Raw genomic sequence first — 23,232 nt, forward strand, 5'->3', positions numbered from 1 at the left:
CAGCACTGCTAGCAATCAGCCTTGGCAGGATGCATTTTTGAGAGGTCTACGAAGCTCAGTTAACTCAATCATCTGCTATCCTTGATAATGGTACAGCACATGTACTGTACCTTTGCGTATCACTTCGCTCGTCGCTACTTCAATGACGTAGCAGTGTCTGCTTGGATCCCAAGCTGAAACCCAAGCAGAATTCCCCCCCCCCTGCAGTACTGTACGTGTATTAATAACAGCAGGCGGGCGGAGCCACACATCCCGCACACAAGAAGCAAACCCTCCCACCTGCCGCACTTCTTATTTCCCTGTCAAATTCACAAACCGGCACCAGCATAACCGGCCACTATCGCAATGGTGTACACCATCGTCGTTCATCTTTACGCCAAGGAGGGCAAGGAGGTCGAGGAGAAGCTGCGCAACAAGTTGATTGAAGCCTCGCAGGTGTATTCCAAGGACATCGAGACCATTTGCTGGCACGTGATGCAAGACCACCAGGATCCACGCAAGTGGTGCATCGTCGAGCGTTACGAGCATGAGAGCAGTCAGAAGTACCACCTGGAAAACCCGTACTGGAAGACATTTGACCCGTACGTCATCCCGCTGCTGGACAAGCCGATGGACCTGCGCCGTTTCAACGAGCTGGACACGAGCAAGCCCGTGCACGTCGAGTAAGCGCTTGAATGATCTAATGCCAGTGACTAGTCGATCGTCATTTGATGAGTGCAAGTTGACGACTCGTTTCAAGACGCTCTGGGAATCTTTTGAGGCGATGTTCGGGCTGCAGCGTCTTCACCGCCAAGTATTGAAGCACGAGGCGTGTTTGTGGTTCATCGATGTAGTACCGTACCCACACTACAGTAGTAGAAATGTGAAAAATAAAGACTGTTGTGACACACCGGTGCAGAAGTTTAGTACAATGTAGTCTCTCAGATAGTAAGTAAGTCAGACATGGCCGCAGCTACTACTATTAATACACTGTACTACAGTAGTATTTGTTGTGCAGGAAAAAACTGGGTTTTTATTTCTGCATAAAACTAAAAAAACATATTTGAGCGCAATCGTCAGATTCGAGCACATCATTAATTTACAAAAATTCTCAGGCCACATAAAATCCGACAGAGTTGTTTTTGTAAAATTCTCAGAGAAAATCCTGCATTCGCTTGAGTATCAGTAGTACATGAGCTGACAATCCAGCCCTGGTGCAACTAATATCCTTGCAGGCATTTCTTAATATAGTACTGAGAGTGGTAGTCTTCAGTCCTCAAGTACCAATATCAATACCGGTACGGAACTTCTTTTGTTGAAGTTGTGACCGAGAAAACGTTATCGTAAACATCAAACAGCCACATTCAACCGTCCGATTCCAAGAAACAGCAACATGGTATACACAATTGTTTGTCATCTGTACGCCAAGGATGGCAAGTATATTGAAGAGAAGATCCGCAGCAAGCTCACGAGCGTCAACTGACACGTGGAACATTGGGCTGTGTTTGACATTTTAAATACTACTTTTATTAATATCACTCCGACGTTTTGAAGTACCGGTAGCCTTTTTTTAAATACCGGAGCTACAGTTTAGCTGTAAGCGATACCGGTACGGGTACAGTATTGTTGTGTATCACCATCTTTCTGATCCCAATTCAACCATTCACTACGTCAATCTTGCTTTTGCTTTTGTGATGAAGAGTGGAAATGAGGAAGTGATATTGAAGGCATACATGGCCAAGCAGCCCGTAGGTTTCGTAACCGCTGGGTCTGGGAGGTAAAACCCCTCTCCTGGGTCCAAACATCCTCCCAGTCCTGCTATCTTTGACTTCAACTGTCGACCAAATCTCAACACTCCTCCGTGGTCTACAGTGCCGTGACTGTGTCGACCGCTTCCCCGTAATTGCAAAAGTCACAGTGTTTTACGAGGTTGTGTTGGCGCCCTCAGTAATCCTCGTGACCGGCCAGCAACCAGTTTTTCAGAAACTCCGGGCTCCGTCGTCATCACCTGCAATCGGCCCATGGGCTACTCGCTTTGAGTCCTCCGCATGCCGGTTCTGCGCCTTGAGCCAGACCACGCCCAGCTCGTCCGAGAGCCCCGCGTGCCGTCGCTCGACCTGGAGCCAGACCACACCCAGCTCGTCCTAGAACCCCGTGGGCTGTCGCTCGAGCCAGGCCGTATTAAACTCGTCAAAGAGCTCACACGCTGTTGCTTTCAAGCTTAGCCAGCCCATGCCCAGCTTGTCCAAAAAAAGCCCCGCATGCTGTCGCTAGTTATACTTACCGTCTCTTTTTGTCTTACCAAGGCTCGTAGACTTTACCTCGGGATGCGTCTCACGAACACCGAGACGGCCACGTAAGGTTTGAAGTACATCTGTAGTCACAGCTTTTGTTAGTAAGTCTGCCACATTTTCCTTAGTATTTACGGATTCAATCTCCAAGTCTTTCAGTGCAATGCGTTCGCAGACAAAATGATATCTGGTGTCAATGTGCTTGGTACGCTGGTGGTGAATAGGATTCAAGGCCATGGCGATAGCTGACTGGTTATCAACAAATACCACCGTGGTGTCTTGCGGCATGTTCAACTCACCCAGTAGTTCTCGTAAGAATATCACCTCTTTAGCTCCGTGTGCCAGTGCCATATACTCGGCTTCGGTAGACGATAACGCCACAGTCCGTTGGCTTTTGCATGAGTACGTAATTGCACAATTTCCTACTTGCATAACGTATCCAGATACCGATCTCCGCGTGTCGGTGTCTTTTGCATAATCGGAGTCAACGTACGCTGTTAGCTGCAGGCCATTACGATTTCTTCCATCAATGACAAGTCCGTATCCAATGGTGCCTTTCACGTAGCGTAGTATTCGCTTTGCTGCATTCCAGTGCGGCATGCCTGGATCATTCAAGTACTTGCTCACACACTGAATTCCGAACGCAATGTCGGGTCTGCTACCCGTCATCGAATACATCAATGAGCCCACGAGGCCTCGGTAGTCTTTGGCTTTCATTTGCTCACGCTCGTCATCATTCTTAGGACTGTTTTCTTTTGAGAGTACAGTACCTGGGTCACAGGGAGTTTTGCACGGGTTCATCTGTGTCAGGTTAAACCGCTCAATGACACTCTTGGCGTAGGAAGTTTGATCGATGCTGAGTGTCTTCGACGATCGATCTCGCTGCACGCGTAGCCCCAGGATGTGATGCACTTCACCCATGTCTTTGCATTTAAATGCTTCTGCTAACATGCTTTTAATGGCTTCTACTCCACTTGTCGTGTCTGCTATCAAGAGTAAATCGTCCACGTAAATGCCAATGATGGATAAGGCATGGTCGCCTGTACGCACGTAAATGCATGCATCACTATTGAGTTTCACATAGCCTTTTGTCTTTAGGAAGTCCGTTAACTTCTTGTGCCACGCTCGCGGTGCTTGCTTTAGACCATAAAGTGACTTTGTCAGTAGACACACGAGGTTCTCTTTTCCTTTGACCACAAGGCCTTCGGGCTGTAGCATGTAAACTTCTTCAGTCATTTCACCGTTTAGAAATGCGGTATCCACGTCTGTCTGATGGCATTCCCAGTCGTTGATTGCCACTAACGCGAGTAGCATTCGAAGAGATTCCAGTCTAATGACAGGAGCAAATATTTCGTCATAGTCCACATATTTAACTTGCTCATATCCACGAATGACCAGTCTTGCTTTGTAGCGTTCGACATTGCCTTGAACGTCGTACTTGATCTTAAATATCCATTTCGAAGTAAGCGCACGTTTCCCTTTTGGTAGCTTTATCAGCTTCCATGTGTCGTGAGCTATGAGTGATCTACCTTCTTTATCAATCGCCTTCCGCCAATGCAGTGATTCGCTGCAAGTCATTGCTTCATTGTATGACTTCGGCTCAACACTAGTAGCCATGCTGTTGATCTTGCTGTTTTCATTCTTGTTTGCTATATTTTCGGTTGCCACCATCAGTTCTGCCTGCTTCTGCTTCTCAGAGAGTCGATCGGCAGCGCACATGGTAAGCACTTGTGGTTCAGATCCAGCAGTAGGGAGCTCAAGTATAGAGATTTTATTGTTGACCTGTTGGCCCACGTAGCAGCTCACATCCGGTAGATTTCCCTGCTCGTCACGCAGTTCAGCTACAGAAAACTCGTCAAGAAAGGAGGTAAGCTGTTGAATCTCTTTGTCATAGCTGTTCAGCTCCTCGATAGGTTCTGCGTAGAAGACTAAGTCTGGAATCGACTGGGCCAATTTGGAGGGTTGAATGAGATCGAGATGATGCAGTTTTGCAAGTCTGTCTAATTCCAGTCGCTTTAGTTCCATTGCAGCATAGGAGTTAGATTCATCAAACGTAGCATGACAGGTAGTTACGACTGTATTAGTACCGCAATGCAATACACGCCACGCTTTTCGGTTGTCTGCATACCCGACAAAAATCCCTCGAACACTGCGATTATCGAGAGTCTTCCGGGTACCCGGTGTTGCTGTCAGTTCCAGTCGCTTAGGATGTGTTGCCGATACGTACGTGTAAGCTAGAGATCAAAATACACGCAAGTTGCTGTAATCAGGTTCTCGTAGGTGCCATCGCTCATACGGCGTGACTTCCGCTCGTCTAAGAGGACTAATGTTGCCAAGTAGTGTTGCTGTCAGAAGTGCTTCACCCCAAAATTGCTTTGGTAGCTGTGAATCGATCAGTAGAGCTCGAACCTTTCGAAAAAGAACACGAAATCGCACTTCGGCACTACCATTTTGCTCTGGGGTATATGGTGTTGTTGTTCGTCGTGCAATACCTTTGACTTCACAAAATTTTACCCACTCAGGAGACGTAAACTCGCCACCATTGTCTGAGTTCACCGCTTGCACTGGACAATTGTGTTTTGTTTCAGCAGATATCACGTATTGCTTAAAATGACGAAGAGCTTCTGCCTTGGTCTCAAGGAGATACGTCGTCACAAACCCAGAAAAATCATCAACAACCAAGAGAACGTATCGTTTGTTTCCAAATTTTGAGACTTCAATCGGTCCTTTAATGTCTGTGTACACCAGCTCATTTGGTGAAGTTGCATGTTTTGTGTAGGTTGACTTAAACGACGCTCGTTGTTGGTTTGATCGCTCGCAGACGTCACAAACAGGAAACTCAACTAAGTCTCGTTTTGCCACTTGAAGTCCATGTGCTTTATTCTGGTAACCTAGGTGCCCACATCGACAATGTTAAAGACTGATCGGTTGATTTACAACTCTAACGTAAGCAGATTCAGTGAGTGTATTGATGCAGTTGGTCTTAAACACGTAGAGTCTGTTGAACCGGTTTTCAGCTGACTTGTTTCGCATTTTGCCTTTGTGAATAATGGCTCGATCGACGTACGTGCTGAAGTCTGACTTGACGTCCTTCTCACGGAGGCAGCGCACACTAAGCAGATTTCTTGATAATTTGGGCAGGTAAAAACATTTTGATAGCGTCAGCTTCACGTTACTTCCGTCTTCACCCTTGAAGTCTAACACTACTCTTCCAATACCATCCACTTCGACGTGATTGTTGTCTCCCAAATGAACTCTCTGCGATACTGTTTTAAGCTCCGTAAAGTAACTTTTGTCGTAGCACATGTGATGCGTACACCCAGAGTCTAGCACCCATAATTCACGAGACAATGTTGGATCCTTAGCGGCTACGGCTGCTTGAAGTGCTGTAGCTTGTATGCTGCTTTTAATGTATACATGATCCATCGCCACAGCAACTGCAAGAACGTCGTAGCTGTCCAGTGAATCTTCTTCTTCTTCCGTAGCGACCATCATGTTTGCGGCTGCAGGCTTCTGTGTATTAGCACCGCGCTCATGGTCGTGTCTTGCTTTCATGCGGCAGTCGCGAATGATGTGCCCTTGCTTTCCGCAACAATGGCATTCTTTGTCTGTCTCGTTTCGCTGGTATGGGCGACCACTTGGCTGCTTCAGTTGACTGCGAAATGGCAGGCGACCACCGGAACGACGATGTGGTCCCTGTCCAAAATGTGCGATCGCCTTGGAGATCATACTCGGTGCTGGAAACGGCAATTGTTGGCTTCCTTCTGTCAGGTGCGCTTGAATGTCCGTTGTTTCCTAGATGTCTTTGCGGGTGTCCGACTCCAGCAATAACTTGGCTTGAAGGTCTTCCCACGTCAATCCTTTTTCGTTCTGAAACACCATCACTAGGTTCTTCCAGGTGTCCGGTAGCGATCCGAGCATCTGCATCACCTTTTCTTCGTCATCAACGGGTCTGCGAAGCCTGGCAAGTGCTTCTGCTTTGTCTTCTAGTGCATTGATATGAGCTTGCATGTCTTCACCGTCGTTGTATTTAAGATTCTGAAAGTCTTTTCTTGCTCGAAAGATGTTGATAGTACCTTTTCCAGCATATACACGCTCCATGTAATCATACGCCAGCCACGACCTCTTGTACTTCCCCAACGCTCTCACGGTTGGGTCATCCAAAGAGCTGATGAGAAGATGAAGCGCCTTTTTGTCTCTAGCAATAAAGGATTCACGCCTGCGGTGACTCCACCTCTCACTGAAATGTAGTTCTTTAGATACAATATCCCAGACACCTTCAGCTTCCAGCAGAGTCTGGATGCGGATTTGCCATGCAGTAAAATCAGGCTTACGCGAGTCAAAATTCCACGACTCCTTCCAGGTGAGGCGCGACATCTTTCGTAACCGAATGTTGCTTCCTGGCGAAGTTGGGCTGATAACCTTTTGTGATGAAGAGAGGAAATGAGGAAATGATATTGAAGGCATACATGGCCGAGCAGCCCGTAGGTTTCGTAACCGCTGGGTCTGGGAGGTAAAACCCCTCTCCTGGGTCCAAACATCCTCCCAGTCCTGCTATCTTTGACTTCAACTGTCGACCAAATCTCAACATTTGCTTGCCTGCCAAGAACCTCGTTCTGTGCGCAAATTCAATCAAGATGATTTACACGCTCGTAGTTCACCTGCACGCCAAGGAGGGCAAGGATGTCGAAGAAAAGACTCACAACAAGTTGGTCGAGGCCTCTCAGACCTATATGAAGGACGCCGAGGTTATCGGCTGGCATGTCATGCAGGACCACGTTGACACTCGCAAGTGGACTATCGTGGAGCGCTACGAGCGCGCGAGCGTACGTCTGCTACCAGTATTCAGTGGCGTGAAAATAAAAACTGACTTTACAGCTTTTGCTGTTGTTTGAGCAGAGCCTGAAGATCCACCAGGCGAACCCTTACTACGCCGAGTTTGGGGCCTACATGGGACCCCTTCTTGACCAGGCACTGGAGATCTACCAGTTTAACGAGCTAGACACGAGCAAGCCCGTGCATGTTGAGTAAGCGCTTTGGGGAAAATATTAGGTGGATCGACATGACATCGCCTCGGGATACACAAAAGTACGACACGCGCGAGATACCAACATGGTACCGGTAAGTCGAAATAGTGCTGCAAAGCAGACCAGCCTCGCTTTAAAAAATTGGCAGCCTCAGCATCCTCCGATTTAAGGTTAAATGGCTGTAATATACAGCTATCGCCGAGATTGGAAACGATAGATACTGCCCAATACACCCTTCACATAGATCGAAGCCACACAAACGAGAAATTCAATGGTTCAATTTGTGTCCAATATGCCAGCTTACTGTAAAAAAGCACATCTACTGTACTGTACTGTACCAGGTACTGAGTTAAAAGTATGAGCTCAAAACCAATCTTTTTCAAAAGATTTTGTCAAATATTCAAAATTTGTGATGCCACTATAGTAAATCAGCCTTATTAATCAACCTGTCTGAATGAAATACATGTTTCGTCAGAATCTAAATCGTTTTGCTGAATCATCCATCAGTTTATTCTGTTGCTGAGCACGATTTTTGCATCTGTCAAAATAAACTGTCAAATGTAGTGTGACTATACTAATAAACAATTAAAGTCTATTTTTGTGGACTTTTATAGATGGCAGAGAAAAAGAAAAGCTGGCAGCAGACCGCGCTCTGGGAGACATGATGACCCCAAGGACATGGCGCATAGCATCGCTATGCTGCAGTTTTGAATACACGGCTGTTAAGCCGATAGGCTGTCTGACGCAGTAGGTAGTTTAGTGCTAAAGATAGAGTGAGAACCCAGCTTATCTCTACCAAACCCCCGTCATAAACTCCCAGCCTCACGTTTCCTGTGTACCACAAATGTACCACACTGCCTGACAGAACTCACGATCAAAGTGGCAGGTGCCAATGCAAACGTGACCGCCATGTGCTTCCCACTGACGTCTTCCTTTCAAACACCTCTCCTCGTCGGTACCGCCGCTCCGTGCGATCCGTTGAGCCTATTTTTACTCTGCCTCAGCACAAACTCACCTGCGCTCTCAATTCGTGTAGCCTTGGCGCTGGCAGCGCCTTCGTCAGAATGTCCACCGGCATGTATCTGGACTCACGATACTCCGGTCGGAGAATTCCTCCCTTCATATACTCTCCAACGAGCTTAGTACTCACATCCAAATGATAAGCCTTCGACGAAGCTCCCTCTCCGTCTAGCTGCTTCAAAGCGGCTTGATTGTCCACTCTGAAAGACATGTGATCAGCCAGGTCCACCTTCAACTCCTTCAGTAGTTTACGGACTCCCTGAATCTCTCTAGCCATGACCAAGGCAGCCGTGTATCCTGTTTCCATCGTCGACGACGAGACTCCGTTCTACTTCCCGTAGACCAACTTACAGCCATACCGTTCACCTCCACGATGCCTCCCGTGACCGACTTTCTGTCACTCTTATCAGCTGCGAAATCTACGTCGCTATACCCCACAACGCTAACAGGTCCAGATTTCGCACCATCACATCTCATTCTCAAACGCAAACTGCTTAATTCCACCGAGGTACCTCAGCACCCTCTTTGCTAACTTCAAGTCCGCTATGGTTGGTGCGTGTGTGCGCCTCGACGTCTTATGCACCGCAAAGACGATGTCTGGCCTTGTACATCGCGCCACCCACAGGAGACTTCCAACCAGACTCTGGAATTTCCTCGTGGTCACGGTCCCAGCAGTTCCTGCTACGGGTAAGATCTCCTCATTGCCTTCTGGAGGCTCGTTGCACTCTTATCCAATCGGCGCGCACACTACGTGCGCGTTCTCCAGTCCATGGTCTCGTAGCATGTCCTCTATACTCGTTTCTTGATCGATCATGTATCCATTTTCTTCGTCGTACACCACCCTCATTCCCATAAACTCATGAGCTTGGCTAAAAACAATTTTACCGCTAAGTCCTCCGGTTCGTCGAAGAAGGCGTCAACTGCCTTGCTCTTCGTACCGCTGTCAAGCAAATCGCCGACGTACCTTCTCACAACGAGTATCTTGTCTCCGTTGTGTCTGTTTTATACGTACATGTCCGTTAAAACTTTGTTCGAAACCATTCTCCTTCAGTTCTCCATACAAGAGCTTACTCCACCGCCTACCAGCCTGTTTTAAACCATATAAGGTTTTCTTCAGCTCCAGGACAAGCACGTCCCCCTTTTAGCTCCTTCCTCATTTGATTGCTCACGGCCATTCCTTGGGGGAATCTGCATGTAGATGTCAAGGTCGGCTTCCTTGTCCGCTTTAACATAAGCGTTGGGCACGTCCCCATGCTTTGCCAGAACTCCCCATTTTCTTGCGAGTACCAAGATCAACTTCACACTCGGCATGTCAATTACTGCGGCGAAAGTCACGCTGTAGCTGATTCCGAAGATTTGCTCATTACCACATGCCACTAAACTTGCCTTCAGTCGCTCGATCGCCCCCTTTGCATCTTTTAGTCTTAAAGACCCACTTCCCGTGCATTGCGTGAGCGCCTCGCGGTAAGCGTACCACCTTCCATACACCACTTCGTTCTAGTGCTTGTAGCTCTTCGACAATGACCTTGAGCCACGCCAAACTTTGCTTACTTCGTACAGCCTCCCGATATCTCTTTTGGTCGGGCTCCATGACACTGTTCAGCTTTGCTTACTTCGTACTGCCTCTCGATATCTCTTTGGGTCCGGCTCCATGACATTGTTCACCGCGTCATTCCTCGTCTCTTCCTGAGTGAGAACTTCGCTCGTGGGTCCTCCTCCACTCCGTCCGACCGACCGCATGACTGGTCTCTCTCTGGACCATGACTTCTTTCGCTTTCCGCGCCGTTTAGGTCGACGGGTACCTCCGTTAGTGTCCTCGGCTTGCTCACCGTCCAGAGTCGGCTCCTTCTCCTGGTCCTGACTCCTCTCTGCAGCTGGGGAGACCCTGCCACCCGCAGGTGACCTTTCGCCGCGACTCGTCGCGCTACTCGATCCATCCCCCGCTGGAGACCTCGATCGCGAAGCACATGCAGCATCTCTTCCGCCTGGACCGGAAAGGTCGTTCGTCTTCGACTCTTTCTCGGCTTCGTCCGAATCTTCTACGAGGTAAATACACTGCACATTATCGTTATGTTTCTTGCTGAACATTTCTATGCTTCTTACATGTTGCGTGGTTATCACTATCCGATCCTTCGGAGGTACAATCTGTACCCCTTCGTGTCCTCTCCAATGTCCACAAACATCCCTTGTTGCGCTCTCTGTGCAAAATTCTTCTTCCGTGTAGGCGACATAGCGCACCGCATTCCCCCAAACCTTAGCGGTAGCCTACAAGCGAATACCATTGATCTCGCCTTGTTCATAATAGTTCTGTGCATTTGCCCAGCCTTCTCATTGCTGGCCTGATTGCGCGCTTCACTTCGCTGTCGAACGACTCCGGTGCGTTTGCAGAAAAAGGTCTATGTTTTCGTGTTCTACGCCAAAATCAGTACGCAATACGTATATCCGGCAGTCGAAACGTTTCTCGAAGAAAATGAGAAAGTTTTCAAATTGCTTCGCGGCCACGTCCTTAGTCTTCGGCGGGAAAACACCACAGTAATTCGTTTTGTGATCTACGAAACTCACATGTACCTGTTACCCAATCTGTCCTTTGGCGTCATAGTTGATTTCAGGTCCGAACAAATCGCACCCTTAATTCGGTCGATCGGAGCGTGCTCACCCGAGTCCTTTGTTGCTTGCTTGTTCTTCGTTTGTTTTCCCTCGGCGCAGGTCAAACAGTTCACCCGTCTGCGATCAGTGAGTACAATTCCTGCGGACAAGTCACGAGCAAGTCGTTCAGCCGCATCGTAGTTGAGGTGTCCGAGTCTGCGATGGAACTCCACTAGAGTCGTGCTGGGCATCGTGCGACTCGTCGCTCGTATCAGCACCCGTCTCGGCTAAGGCTGCCATGATCACTTCCGATGTCCTGTCGCCTTGTCTCGCAACTGACCCGCACAACATGAGTACGTTCCGTCTTAGTTCTACGTTGAAAGCCACTCATTTACCACTCTTGGCAGCGACCACACGGCATCCGCCGACGTACTTGAGCGTGAAACCCTTCTCGTCTAGTTTTCCATACGAGATCAAGTTGTAAACCACTCTTCGGCGTACATGTAGTATACTTCCGTGAGTTTGAGGGTCTGCTCGACTCCCTTCATCATCACTCTCAGTGTTAAGGAACCTTTCTTAGTCACGTCCAGGGCTGCACCATTCGGATGTACGCATTCATCCGAGCTCTCTACATCCTGCAGCCAGGACTCGTCACTGACCAGGTGTCTACTCGAGCTGCTGGCTAAAATCCACATCTCGACACACTCTACTGATCCCGCGTTTACTGCCAACGTGAGGTCCGGATCTCCTCCTCGCCCTCGGGCACGATCCGAACATCCAGCTCGGAGATGACCAACTTGCCCACACTCATGGCAGGTGTGTGTTTTCCCTCCGCGCCTTTCGCCAACTGCCCCAACGACCTATCTGCTAAGGTTCCTGTGTCTTAGCGGCTCCCACGCTTGAGCAGAGTGTGCCAACGCTTCGGCTTGCTGGAGGTAATCGCTCCTTCCGGCGTCAACCTTTGCCATCAAGTCCGTTCGTAGCTCGCCAGACGCGTACTGCTCAATGTTATTTAGCACTAGATAGTCGGCCCCTCCCTCGCAGGCTTCTGAAACCGCCACCATGCATGTAGTGTTCTGACCAACGCCGCCTATTATCCTTGGGAGCGGTGAGCAGCTTCATCGCTTACGCGGGCGTTATGTTCGTCTTGAAAGCATCCTGCATCCGGTCCATTATGTTCTGCAGCGTCGGGAGCTGTGACCACCAGAGCTCGACTTGTTTATGGTAGTATCGCTCGGCTGTTCCGGAGAGACAGTGGCTGAGAAGATCTACTTTCACGACGTCTGGTTAAATGAAGCCGCTCGCTGACTGCTCGCTTGTCTTTTGAACCTACGCCTCCACTCAAGAAAACCGACCCCAATGCCAACGTAGAGTTCTTTTCCATCAAAAGGTCAGATCCCCAACTTCTTTTGACCCACATCTGGGTAACGCACCATTGCCTGATTGAGCTGTTCGCCCGAGTAGCCGCCTCCCTCTCCTTATGCACGTGCCATTGGAGGCTGCTTCCGTTCGTGAGCGGGTCCAGCGTGCTGTGCGGCTTGTGCTGCAGCGAACAAGCGCTGTATGTGCGATAGTGGCATCCCGTTCCCAGGCGGCTACTGCGTCAAGTACCTCGGTGGCGGTGCAGGCCTACGCGGTGTGTCCGCGAGTGGCGCTCGTGGTAACCTGTCGGGTGAGTCGATAAGCATCCTTGCGCCGCGACCGAGATTCGACGCGAAGCGACTGTTGCTCGCGAGTGGCGTCATAGGCGCCTCTCCTCCATCTTCTGCGGTGAGTCTCCTCTCGAGCTTTGTCTGTGACTTTTCAAGCTACTCCAGGCTTCCTATGATGCCGCGCATGGGTGCCAGGAGCTCGGACGCGTTGTCGTTCTTGGCGGCAAGGCGTGCTCGTCAAGGTTGGTACCTTCGCTTCTTTTCGAAGGTGGTGCTCTGATCTTCATTGTTATCTGCCATTCCGATCCTTGCGCGATCGGAAGCGGGTGTCGTCTTCGGGGCAACTGCACCGCCATACTTAGACTCGTCAAAGGCGTCGTTGATTGAGCTCAAAACCGGTTGAATGCACGGTCGTTAGGCCGGTAGGTTGTCTGACGTAGTAGGTAGTTTAGTGCTAAAGATAGAGTGAGAACCCAGCTTATCTCTACCAAACCCCCGTCATAAACTCCCAGCCTCACGTTTCCTGTGTACCACAAATGTACCACACTGCCTGACAGAACTCACGATCAAAGTGGCAGGTGCCAATGCAAACGTGACCGCCATGTGCTTCCCACTGACGTCTTCCTTTCAAACACCTCTCCTCGTCGGTACCGCCGCTCCGTGCGATCCGTTGAGCCTATTTTTACTCTGCCTCAGCACAAACTCACCTGCGCTCTCAATTCGTGTAGCCTTGGCGCTGGCAGCGCCTTCGTCAGAATGTCCACCGGTTTTGAATACACGGCTGTTAAGCCGATAGGCTGTCTGACGCAGTAGGTAGTTTAGTGCTAAAGATAGAGTGAGAACCCAGCTTATCTCTACCAAACCCCCGTCATAAACTCCCAGCCTCACGTTTCCTGTGTACCACAAATGTACCACACTGCCTGACAGAACTCACGATCAAAGTGGCAGCTGCCAACGCAAACTTGACCGCCATGTGCTCCCCACTGATGTCTTCCTTTCTAACAAGCATAATCTGCATATGCGCGAGCCCTCGACCGTCGCTGACGCGAGAAGGTCAAACCGGGGAAAGGCCTCGCCGAAAACGGCTTGGACCAGCAAATCAGTCGCACAAGCTGCAGTGTTCAGTGCGGAAGCCCTGGTGAGAATGTTCACTCTGGCTGGACGTCTTCCAGACTCACAGCGCAGCTCCACCCGCAGTGCTTCACTTGTCGTTACTTGCCTTGACACTAGTGCTTACTACGCACCCATGAACAGGAAACAAGAGCGACAAGACTCGACCATGGAGGTGCTTGTTACATGGAGAGGTAGTGTAGTATTAATCGGTAAAAATGCACTTTTACAAGCGCTCCCCGCGAATCAGCAGAATGTATCAGCTAAACGTCCGAATTCGGGCGTTTGGCTGATTGGAAAATAAGGCCTCAAATCAGCAGAATATTGCAAGCTAACAGCATTCGAGGCCCAATTGCTAAAGTTCTTCTTCTTGACAAAATCATATTTAAGTAGCTGTCCCACGTATAAATAGATCTGTGACGGTGGAAATCTACGTGGTTTACGGCGGTACGGCTCCGCTCCCTTGACTATCGTGACAACCAGCGCTTCCACCAGTGCTGGCTTGTCGAGACCAGATCGAACTCGATATACACGATCGAACTTCTTGCTTAACTTAACAGCGTCCTCGCGAAAATTCACGTACCGTACGTCACTCAGAACGCTCTCACGTCATTGCACATCCGATCCATCTCCTTGTTGATTTCTTCTTCAACCAGACCGCCCACCTCTGGATCCTCTGGTATATCATCATAGTTTAGATCAATGCTGGTGCTAACTAGCTGCTCGAAAGCGCGCTTGACGTCAATTCCCAAGCGCTTCATTATCCTTTTGCTCAACAGGAACTGATCTTCTCCCGCGACCACTAGGCAAATTAGTTTGTACAGGTTGACTGGGCCGGCTGAGGTGCGTATCTGCAGATCTGTCTGAGCTGTTTCGTGACTCCAGGTTATCTTACCACCTACTCCTATTACCGTAACCGGCTCCGGGAGAGGTGCTGTCACCAATGTTACACCTAAACTCGACCTTGTTGAACTACCGCTGCAGGTAGAATACACTTTTCTGCACCAGTGTCTAGGCACATCGAAATTTCCACTGATCGTTTGATAAGAACTGTGTACTCTTCGTCGTCCAAATCTTTAAGACACCCCAGTTCCTCCAGCTGCGCTGGCTCGTGCTCGATCATTGGCTTACTATCTACAGATCGCTTGATTCTCCAACTTTTGGCGGTATGAGCTCGTGATTTATCTTTTTCGACGTGGGTGGCTGTAGGACAATCCCTTAACCAGTGCTCTCCCTGACAGTGAAGACACCCCGTCTTCGTTGGCGTTTCTGGGGCGACCTAGCATCCTGATTTCGATGTGGTGTATGATACACCGTGTAGCTGGCTTTTCACTAGTCATCTGTTGTCCCCCCTCACTTGCATTACGCAACTTAATAGACTGTCTATTGCCCCCGTGTTGGCCGGTGATCTAAACGTCTGTGCGGCTGCCAATTTTGGTAGGTGTATTCGACGGTTCCTGTTGCCGAAACCGAATGTAGAAAAGCTGCTGGAGCTTCACACGCTCCAGGATCAGCTTGTACAGCAGCTGATTGCTGAAACGGATGTGTATATACTTGACCAATTCCAGCAGCCTTTAATCTCTTCACGAATGATTGCTGGTAAGAAGTTTCCTCCAATATCTTCGCTTTTTGCTTCATTCTGGCCACATAGGCATCATCGGTTACTTTTCGTCTGCCCAGGTTCTCCTAGAAACTGTTGATGTATCCGCAAAAGTCTCAGTGCTTGCGGTCGTATACACACCACATGCCTTTACTTCACAAAGTGTTATTGATTCGTGGATACGTTATGAACACGCCTTTATCATCGTGTAAGCCTTTTCAAGACGCTTCTATTATCTATCTGAACGACTTCTGTTCGAGGAAGCAGCGAAGATTATTTTTCGACGAGAGCTCAGCATTATGCCAAGTGTAACGGAGCTACATGGTGTGGAACACACAGAGGTACGGAGTACCCGGAGAGTTAACAAACGCTGAGTACATAAGTCGGAGAGTCAGCGAGGCATATCAGTACTTTAGCTGAAAGCCACACGTCATGCTTTTGTATAGGTTTAGCTGTGCTAGATAGCTAAATCGATTCCTAGGCGGCTTGGCCGCTGTAAAAGTAAATAAAACACATCTGGTTTTGAAACACAAATTGACGCTATTCACTTTAAGCCCCGGTCGTGGGCTGTAAGTGTCCTTTGAATAAGGAACTTAGTATTAGTGATTCTCTGAGTCAAGCGTCTTCTAAAGCTACGGCAGCCCCGCTGCACTTGGTAGTACTTGTAGTCAACCCCGCTCCTGAGTCGGTTGACTGTATCCTTTGCGAGGGTGGAACACCCCGTGCTCGTGATTTTGCCCCTGACGCAGCAGGACGCGCTTACTAAGCTTATGGCCTTGCTTGGATCGGAGGGTGTTGCTCATCTCGCATCACAATGTCCAGAGGCGGTCACCGCCAGACTTGAATCGTTCTCGCGCTACGACAACGCGCTCTTGCAGCACACCCAAGAGATCATGAGCGCCGCAACGGCGGCGTCGTCGATGATGCGTGACGAGTCTATGTGACTAAGCCGCTCATGGTGAGCATGAAAGCCTTCGAAGGAAGAGAAGGTGGGAATATCCTTCTGTAGACCCATGAGGTCGAAATGACCATGGGATCGGCCCTGCTCCAGTCTGAGCATCAGCGCGTGGCGCAGGCTATCTTCCGGTGTGGAGATTGCACTCGCGAATAGACACTAACGTGCCGCACGTATGTTGACGCTGCATCACCTACCTGAAACCAGCCGCTTTCGCACGTGGTCGCGCCGCCACTAATCAGACGTACCGTATTCGGTCGAAGTTCCTTGCTACCCGGCAGGGTTAGAACAACTATTGGACTATGTCCGAGGATTAAGAGCTCTGATCGCCGGAATAGCGGCTGACCCTCTTCCGTAACTGATAACCGTGATCGTGTTCATGGAGGGACTTTGCGTGAGCGCAGCTCGAATGGAAGTATTCCGCGGACACCCCAACTCTTTCGAAGAGGCGGTAAATGTGGCATTGAATGCCGATCACAACTTCAGGGCGGCTCGACCTGATTGGAGCGCTGGAAGCGCGAGCCCTTCGAGCGGTCCGGGGCCGATGGACCTCAGCTATACTGAAGACAAAGAGGCGGAATTTCTGTGGAGCGGCGCGCCGGCATCCGCCGATGCTTCGTGAGGAATAGCACTAAGCACTTGAGATTTGGTGCCCTCTGCGCAAGAAGCACAAGGAGCAGGGCAAACCAATATTCCGGGACATCACCGGGAAACAGTAACTCTCAGTAGGAGCGGGGTGGCCTACTGGGGGCCAGCTGAGTTCTGTTGTGCCTCAAAGAGGTATAGGGCAACGGGGCTCAACCCTGAAGAGAGCCGGACTCGCTTACGAGAAGAGTGTGTGCTAGACGGACTTGCTGGTCGTTTAGCTGAGCGTGAAGGGTTTTGGGAAGCCGTGAAGACCCTTGATTGACTTGGGAGCCCCGGCCAACTACGTCCGTCGCTCTACTCTGGAAGGCAGTTAGATGTATGTTGAGGCACTGGAAGTGCCAACGAGAGATACAATCTCTACATTTGGCTGCGGATCTGCTACCAGAATCTGGCACACTAACATCGGCAGCGGCATGGCCAGAGCCTTATCCAGTGCCGTCACTGCGTCGACGTCCACCATTGCCACGGCCATCACGACTACTAGGTCTGTCACGATTTCCACGCCCGCGAGCTACTTGACCTCGGCCGTCCACCAACGTCAGGATGACCGCTTTCATTACAAACTTCCGTAGGATATTTGACACCGATTACCTCCGCCAGGGCGTCCGATGTTTTGAGCTTCATATTTTGGCCTAGCATGCTTTCATCAGTTGCCGTCATTAAACGGCAGATAGAGCGGGAAGGTAGCAGCAATACTAGCCTTTTAAAAGCACAGCAGACTAAGGGACATCTCATTGTCTTACCGAGCTGCATGAAGTAGTTCAGGGCAGCATCTTTACCAAATAAAAAATATTTTCCCTGTCGTTCGTTGGCATCACCGTCAAGAAAAATATATTGGTAGCTGTTGTCAAGGCTGCGACCATGTGGAGGCTTGAGATCCATCCCGCCGCCTTTAGCCTTTCCACACTTCTTAAAAGCCAAGATCCACTTTAGCTAAGGACCCAGTGCTGTGTTTCAGGGTTCTCTAGCGTGTCCGTCGGGGAGGTACTGCAACCGTAATATCAAAGGGTCCCTTGGGAGGCATTGGGATGAAGGACCCATACAAGGACTAGGCATAAATGTAGCCATCTGTCATCGTTCAGCCGCCAAATTGGCTCGGATTTATCTTTCCTGTCCCAATGAAATTAATTTCTCGCAATAAAATCGGGAGAAATGCGGAGGTAGGCTATTTGAATGTTTTGGGGGCTCAAAAACGGACTGAAGCTCTAATTTATTCAATAAGACCACTAAGAGTGTAGATATTAGCGTTCAAGTTCGGTCGGTCGTATGGCCAGTACGCTCCTAAAAGAATACAGCATCCCGTTTTATAATAGATATTTTTTTAATGTAGCTATACCTACGTCAAGACGTACATTATATTCAAGAGTCCCGTATCCCAGCATCCTTGTTTTGATATCCCTCCTAGCAGATATTGCGAATTTCTCAGCTGTAACTGAATAATTACCTGCGCTACGGAAAAATCCAACTTCTTAACGATACCTTGTGGTAAAATAGGGTCTTATTGTATCCAGGAGGTAGTTATGAAAAGATACAGCAATCCCCGACCGACCGGCCGAAGAGCTTTTTTTTGCACGGAATTGCAACGTAGTGTACTGTCATCAGTGTTTTATCTAGATATTATTAATACTGTCGACGGTGTTGCCAGAGGCGTTTTCGGTTTTCAGTGGACGCTAAATAGAATACATGTAGTACCAAAATAAAGGACGAAGCGCAAATCAATTCGTAAATCTTGCAGTATAATAATTATTATGCATATTACTATTTTTCGTCTTCATAACCTGTGAAATGACCATTTGCCGAGCACAATTGCTTGCACAAAGACGCTAAAATTTGAAAAATGCAATCAATATTTCTATAAGTGATTATCGGCGGCTTTGTGTATCGAATTTGCGCCCGAATAGCTTTAAGGTAATATGTAAACCAACTTGACGTTTTGCAATACTACTTCATATCGGTAGGCAGTTCTTGAATTGTCCAAACGCAAAGACTGTTATCCAGCAACTCGATAATCCAGTTGCTCGGGTGGTCGGTCGCTAGGCTAGGGGTCGAAATCAGAGATAATCCCAGCACCCAGATCCTAGTGGCAATTGTACCAAGCATAATCTTAATTTGGCAGGATTGTTGGAATGGTTAAAAAATGAGGGGTTGGCACTTAGGCCATACAGTATGAAAACTATACTCTTTCTGTAGAATACGGTGCTGGAAACCCCGCGAATGCAGTTTTCTCGCGTAATCGGGTTATCAGAGCACTGTAAATTGAAGTGCCGTGCGCGTGGGAATCCAATTACAAGACAGCCTCATACGTGTTGAGCTCTACCAGCTCGGCTGCGTATAGAGATCTTGTCCGCTTCCTCACTTTTGGATTTACTCTCGACCTCCAAACCAACACCTCCACCCCATCGCCACTTAAAATCATGATCTTCACTGTCATTGTCAGCTTGTACGCTAAGGACGGCGTTGAAGACCAGTTGCGCGCCAAGTTGGCCGAAGCCGCACACCACAACGCCAAGGACCCCAGCGTCCTCGGATGGCACCCCATGCAAAGCGCCAGCGACCCACGCAAGTGGACCATCGTCGAGCGATACGATCAAGAGAGTGTACGTATTTGCTGCTGTTTTCTGCCAACGATACCATGCACTCGAAGTGCTGTTTTCTCGGCGCGTGTTGGTGGATTGTGACTGATCGTGTTGGTTGCTGTGTCTGTGTTAAATTGCTGCTGCACTGGTATCCGACAGAACGCGGCGAAGCGTCGTGATAACGCGGACATGAAGGCGTTCGCGGAGACGTTGTTTGTGCTGCTAGAGAGCGGCAAAGATAGCTTGGAGCCGCACATGTTTAACGAGTTGTAGACGACTGCACTCAGTGGACTTCAAGCTTGGACAAAAGTCAGCTCTCCTGTCGTTATCAGCGTTTGCAGGGCGGGTTTCTGGCCGTCTGAAGCGGTTTACATCTCCCAGTCGTTAAGTTTTGTTGCGACAAACTAGAGTTCAGTATGGGTAGTGATCGTAGCTCGAGCGAAAAGTGATGCCCCTGTTGCTCTTTTGCTTTTTTTTTTGCTCCACACTTTCTAAAACAAAATATGTCAGTATCAGTTTTTTTAACGGTGGCTCCATTAAAAGGGTAGACCGAACGGTCACCCAAACAATATACCAGTATGCGCCATACCTGGAATATTTTAGCAAATATGGCAACCCTTAGGCAACACTTAACCGCCCTAAACAGGGTATTTGAGAGTATAAGTATTGAGATGCGCCCGAATAGCTTTAAGGTAAAAATAAACTAAAGATTTTGCAATACTACTTCAAATCGGCAGGCAGTTTGTGGTTTTCGTCAAGAAACGAAGACATGGAGAAGGGAGCCGGCGGCGCTCCCTAGAAGCTAGCCGTTATTGTATTGCTGAGTAAATAGCAAAGTGAGGTCCTACTACATGCAGCTAGACTACATGGTACTGGTTGTCTTCAGCTGCATTGGTCGGACACGAAGGTTTTCATCACGCGTGGCGTGACAGGGTATCCTGTCATCCTGTCATCCTGGATGCCGAACGCTGAATACAGCGGTGTCGATACGCGGAAGATCATGTGATCTGTAGTCTTCAACTTGTAGCTGGAGCTGGATTGGATCTTAAAGAACATGGGTAGCATGCATTATTAATACACAGTTCTTGAATTGTCCAGACGCAAAGACTGTTATCTAGCAACTGGGTAATCCAGTTGCTCGGGTGGTCGGTCGCTAGGCTAGGGGTCGAGATCAGAGATGATTAAAGCACCCAGATTCTAGTGGCGATTGTACCAAGCATAATCTTAATTTGGCAGGATTGTTGGAATGGTTAAAAAATGAGGGGTTGGCACTTAGGCCATACAGTATGAAAACTATACTCTTCCTGTAGAATACGGTGCTGGAAACCCCGCGAATGCAGTTTTCTCGCGTAATCGGGTTATCAGAGCACTGAAAATTAAAGTGCCGTGCGCGTGGGTATCCAATTGCAAGACAGTCTCATACGTGTTGAGTCGGCTGCGTAAGGAGATCTTGTCCGCTTCCTCACTTTCGGATTTACTCTCGACCTCCAAACCAACGCCTCCACCCCATCGCCACTTAAAATCATGGTCTTCACTGTCATTGTCAGCTTGTACGCTAAGGACGGCGTTGAAGACCAGTTGCGCGCCAAGTTGGCCGAAGCCGCACACCACAACGCCAAGGACCCCAGCGTCCTCGGATGGCACCCCATGCAAAGCGCCAGCGACCCACGCAAGTGGACCATCGTCGAACGATACGATCAAGAGAGTGTACGTATTTGCTGCTGTTTTCTGCCAACGATACCATGCACTCGAAGTGCTGTTTTCTCGGCGCGTGTTGGTGGATTGTGACTGATCGTGTTGGTTGCTGTGTCTGTGTTAAATTGCTGCTGCACTGGTATCCGACAGAACGCAGCGAAAGCGTCGTGATAACGCGGACATGAAGGCGTTCGCGGAGACGTTGTTTGTGCTGCTAGAGAGCGGCAAAGATAGCTTGGAGCCGCACATGTTTAACGAGTTGTAGACGACTGCACTCAGTGGACTTCAAGCTTGGACAAAAGTCAGCTCTCCTGTCGTTATCAGCGTTTGCAGGGCGGGTTTCTGGCCGTCTGAAGCGGTTTACATCTCCCAGTCGTTAAGTTTTGTTGCGACAAACTAGAGTTCAGTATGGGTAGTGATCGTAGCTCGAGCGAAAAGTGATGCTCATGTTGCTCTTTTGCTTTTTTTTGCTCCACACTCTAAAACAAAATGTTTTATTAATAGATCCATTTTTTAGGTGGCTCCATTATAATGGTCACCCATTCTGGGATATTTTAGCAATTACGGCAAGAGTCATTTGGCAACACTTAACCGCCCAGATACCCCCCCCTCCACTCCACGCACAGCCCCGATGCTATCCGCAGACGAGTGGCGTCTCGCGAATGGCCTAAGACAAATAACTTTTGTAAATGTAATTATAATGAAGACTACGAGTTTTAATAGTACTACACCTTTGCCAGGCCAAGATGGTGCTACTCCACTTCAAACCGGATTTTTTTTAAAAAAATGAAGACAAAAATTTGATTACGAAAAAGTAGCACTAAAAAGGAAATTCAAAGTGGCGAAAACGCATAGCAAAGTGGTCCCCTCAGGCTGAGCTGCAGCTAGGTGCCGTACTGCATGTCTTCCATGCACTCCGCGCCAGCAACGGAATGCTGGCAATGCAGTGTCAACCTGTTAGCAAGGTGCGTGTCGATACATCCGATGCGGCGTCTCGCCGCGCGCTCCAGTTTCTCCATCCGAGCAGCCGCAACCGTCCCGCGAGGATGCTCCACAACCAGCCCTTTACGGGGCAAGGCAAGGTCGGCCTTGATCTTGGCCTTAAAAGCACTAAAACACCCTGTGGCACCAGTTCAAAAGTCGGTTAGTATGCCAAAAAATATATATATATATTGTAATACAGTATACTGCGTACCTTGAATGGGGTTACATATTGAAGAGTACGGAGCCAGCCGTACAAGTACCAAGTCGGCTCGTTCAGCGACGTGTGCTTCCGTTTGCTTCCACAAATCGACGTGATGCGGTGGCGGGGATTCCGTTGTGGGCGGCCACAAGCGTCCAGTCACCGCCGACACGGAGGCAGTCGAGGACACGAGCTCGGGCAAATGCGAGGTGCGGGGCTCTGGGCATCTTGGGGTAGGTAGAGGCTTGGCTTGGTTGAGGGCTTGGTAAAAGATTGATAAGAGAGAGCGAGGAATGGCAATGAAGTGCTCGCGCACACGCTCAGGAGGGTTGATCCGCTTTGAACTGCGAATAAACCACTTTGAAGTACGGAGTGCGTTTACTCGACATATTTGTGAAGTGACATAAACTCTAATGTAAAAATTGAGAATAATTTTTAAAAAGGTTTAGTTACTTCACCACTTTGAAGTGGAGTAGCACCATCTTGACCTGGCAAAGGTGTAGTAGGTCATCCCTCTCGAAGGATTTATTTTATTATTATAACATTTAAAAAATGAAGACATGTACACCGTTCACTCTATTTAGTCGTGCAACGACTATTTTCGGTATAACAGTAAGACGCCAATTTGTCTGAACGATTATTGGTGGTGAACGACCAATTGAGGTGTACGACTGATAGTGGTTTATGGTATTGTTCAGATTTTGTTTTGGCACCACTTTTTTATGACATCGAAACAAACGATGGCATTGGTGGAGTGGTCTAGCGGGCGTCGTTCTACGCGGTGTATCGCGGGTTCGAGTCCCAGTCCGTAGTGATGACACAGAGAATCCCCATGGGGGATTTGAAACGCCATATAAGTCCATTTTAATATATCATCCCAGCACACACAAAAAATAGACTTACTATGCAA

At 48.8% G+C, this 23,232-nt stretch overlaps 3 protein-coding genes across 3 annotated transcripts; all 3 read left to right on the forward strand.

Annotated features, from left to right (window-relative positions):
- Nucleotides 1-303: 303 nt before the first annotated feature.
- PITG_02687 (uncharacterized protein) lies at nucleotides 304-904 on the forward strand (the record flags this gene model as incomplete). Its single annotated transcript, XM_002907546.1, has 1 exon — nucleotides 304-904. One exon carries the CDS (start codon nucleotides 346-348, stop codon nucleotides 664-666), a length of 321 nt encoding a protein of 106 aa, XP_002907592.1.
- Nucleotides 905-6,907: 6,003 nt separating this feature from the next.
- PITG_02688 (uncharacterized protein) lies at nucleotides 6,908-7,301 on the forward strand (the record flags this gene model as incomplete). The annotated part of the gene is made up of 2 exons (XM_002907547.1): nucleotides 6,908-7,096; nucleotides 7,167-7,301. The coding sequence occupies 2 exons, from the start codon at nucleotides 6,908-6,910 to the stop codon at nucleotides 7,299-7,301; spliced, it is 324 nt and encodes a 107-aa protein (XP_002907593.1).
- Nucleotides 7,302-12,466: 5,165 nt separating this feature from the next.
- PITG_02689 (uncharacterized protein) lies at nucleotides 12,467-13,368 on the forward strand (the record flags this gene model as incomplete). The annotated part of the gene is made up of 3 exons (XM_002907548.1): nucleotides 12,467-12,797; nucleotides 13,113-13,215; nucleotides 13,284-13,368. 3 exons carry the CDS (start codon nucleotides 12,467-12,469, stop codon nucleotides 13,366-13,368), a joined length of 519 nt encoding a protein of 172 aa, XP_002907594.1.
- Between the last annotated feature and the right edge of the window lie 9,864 nt (nucleotides 13,369-23,232).

This window comes from Phytophthora infestans, genomic scaffold (assembly GCF_000142945.1).
Source record: "Phytophthora infestans T30-4 supercont1.3 genomic scaffold, whole genome shotgun sequence".
Classification (NCBI taxonomy): Eukaryota; Oomycota; class Peronosporomycetes; order Peronosporales; family Peronosporaceae; genus Phytophthora; species Phytophthora infestans.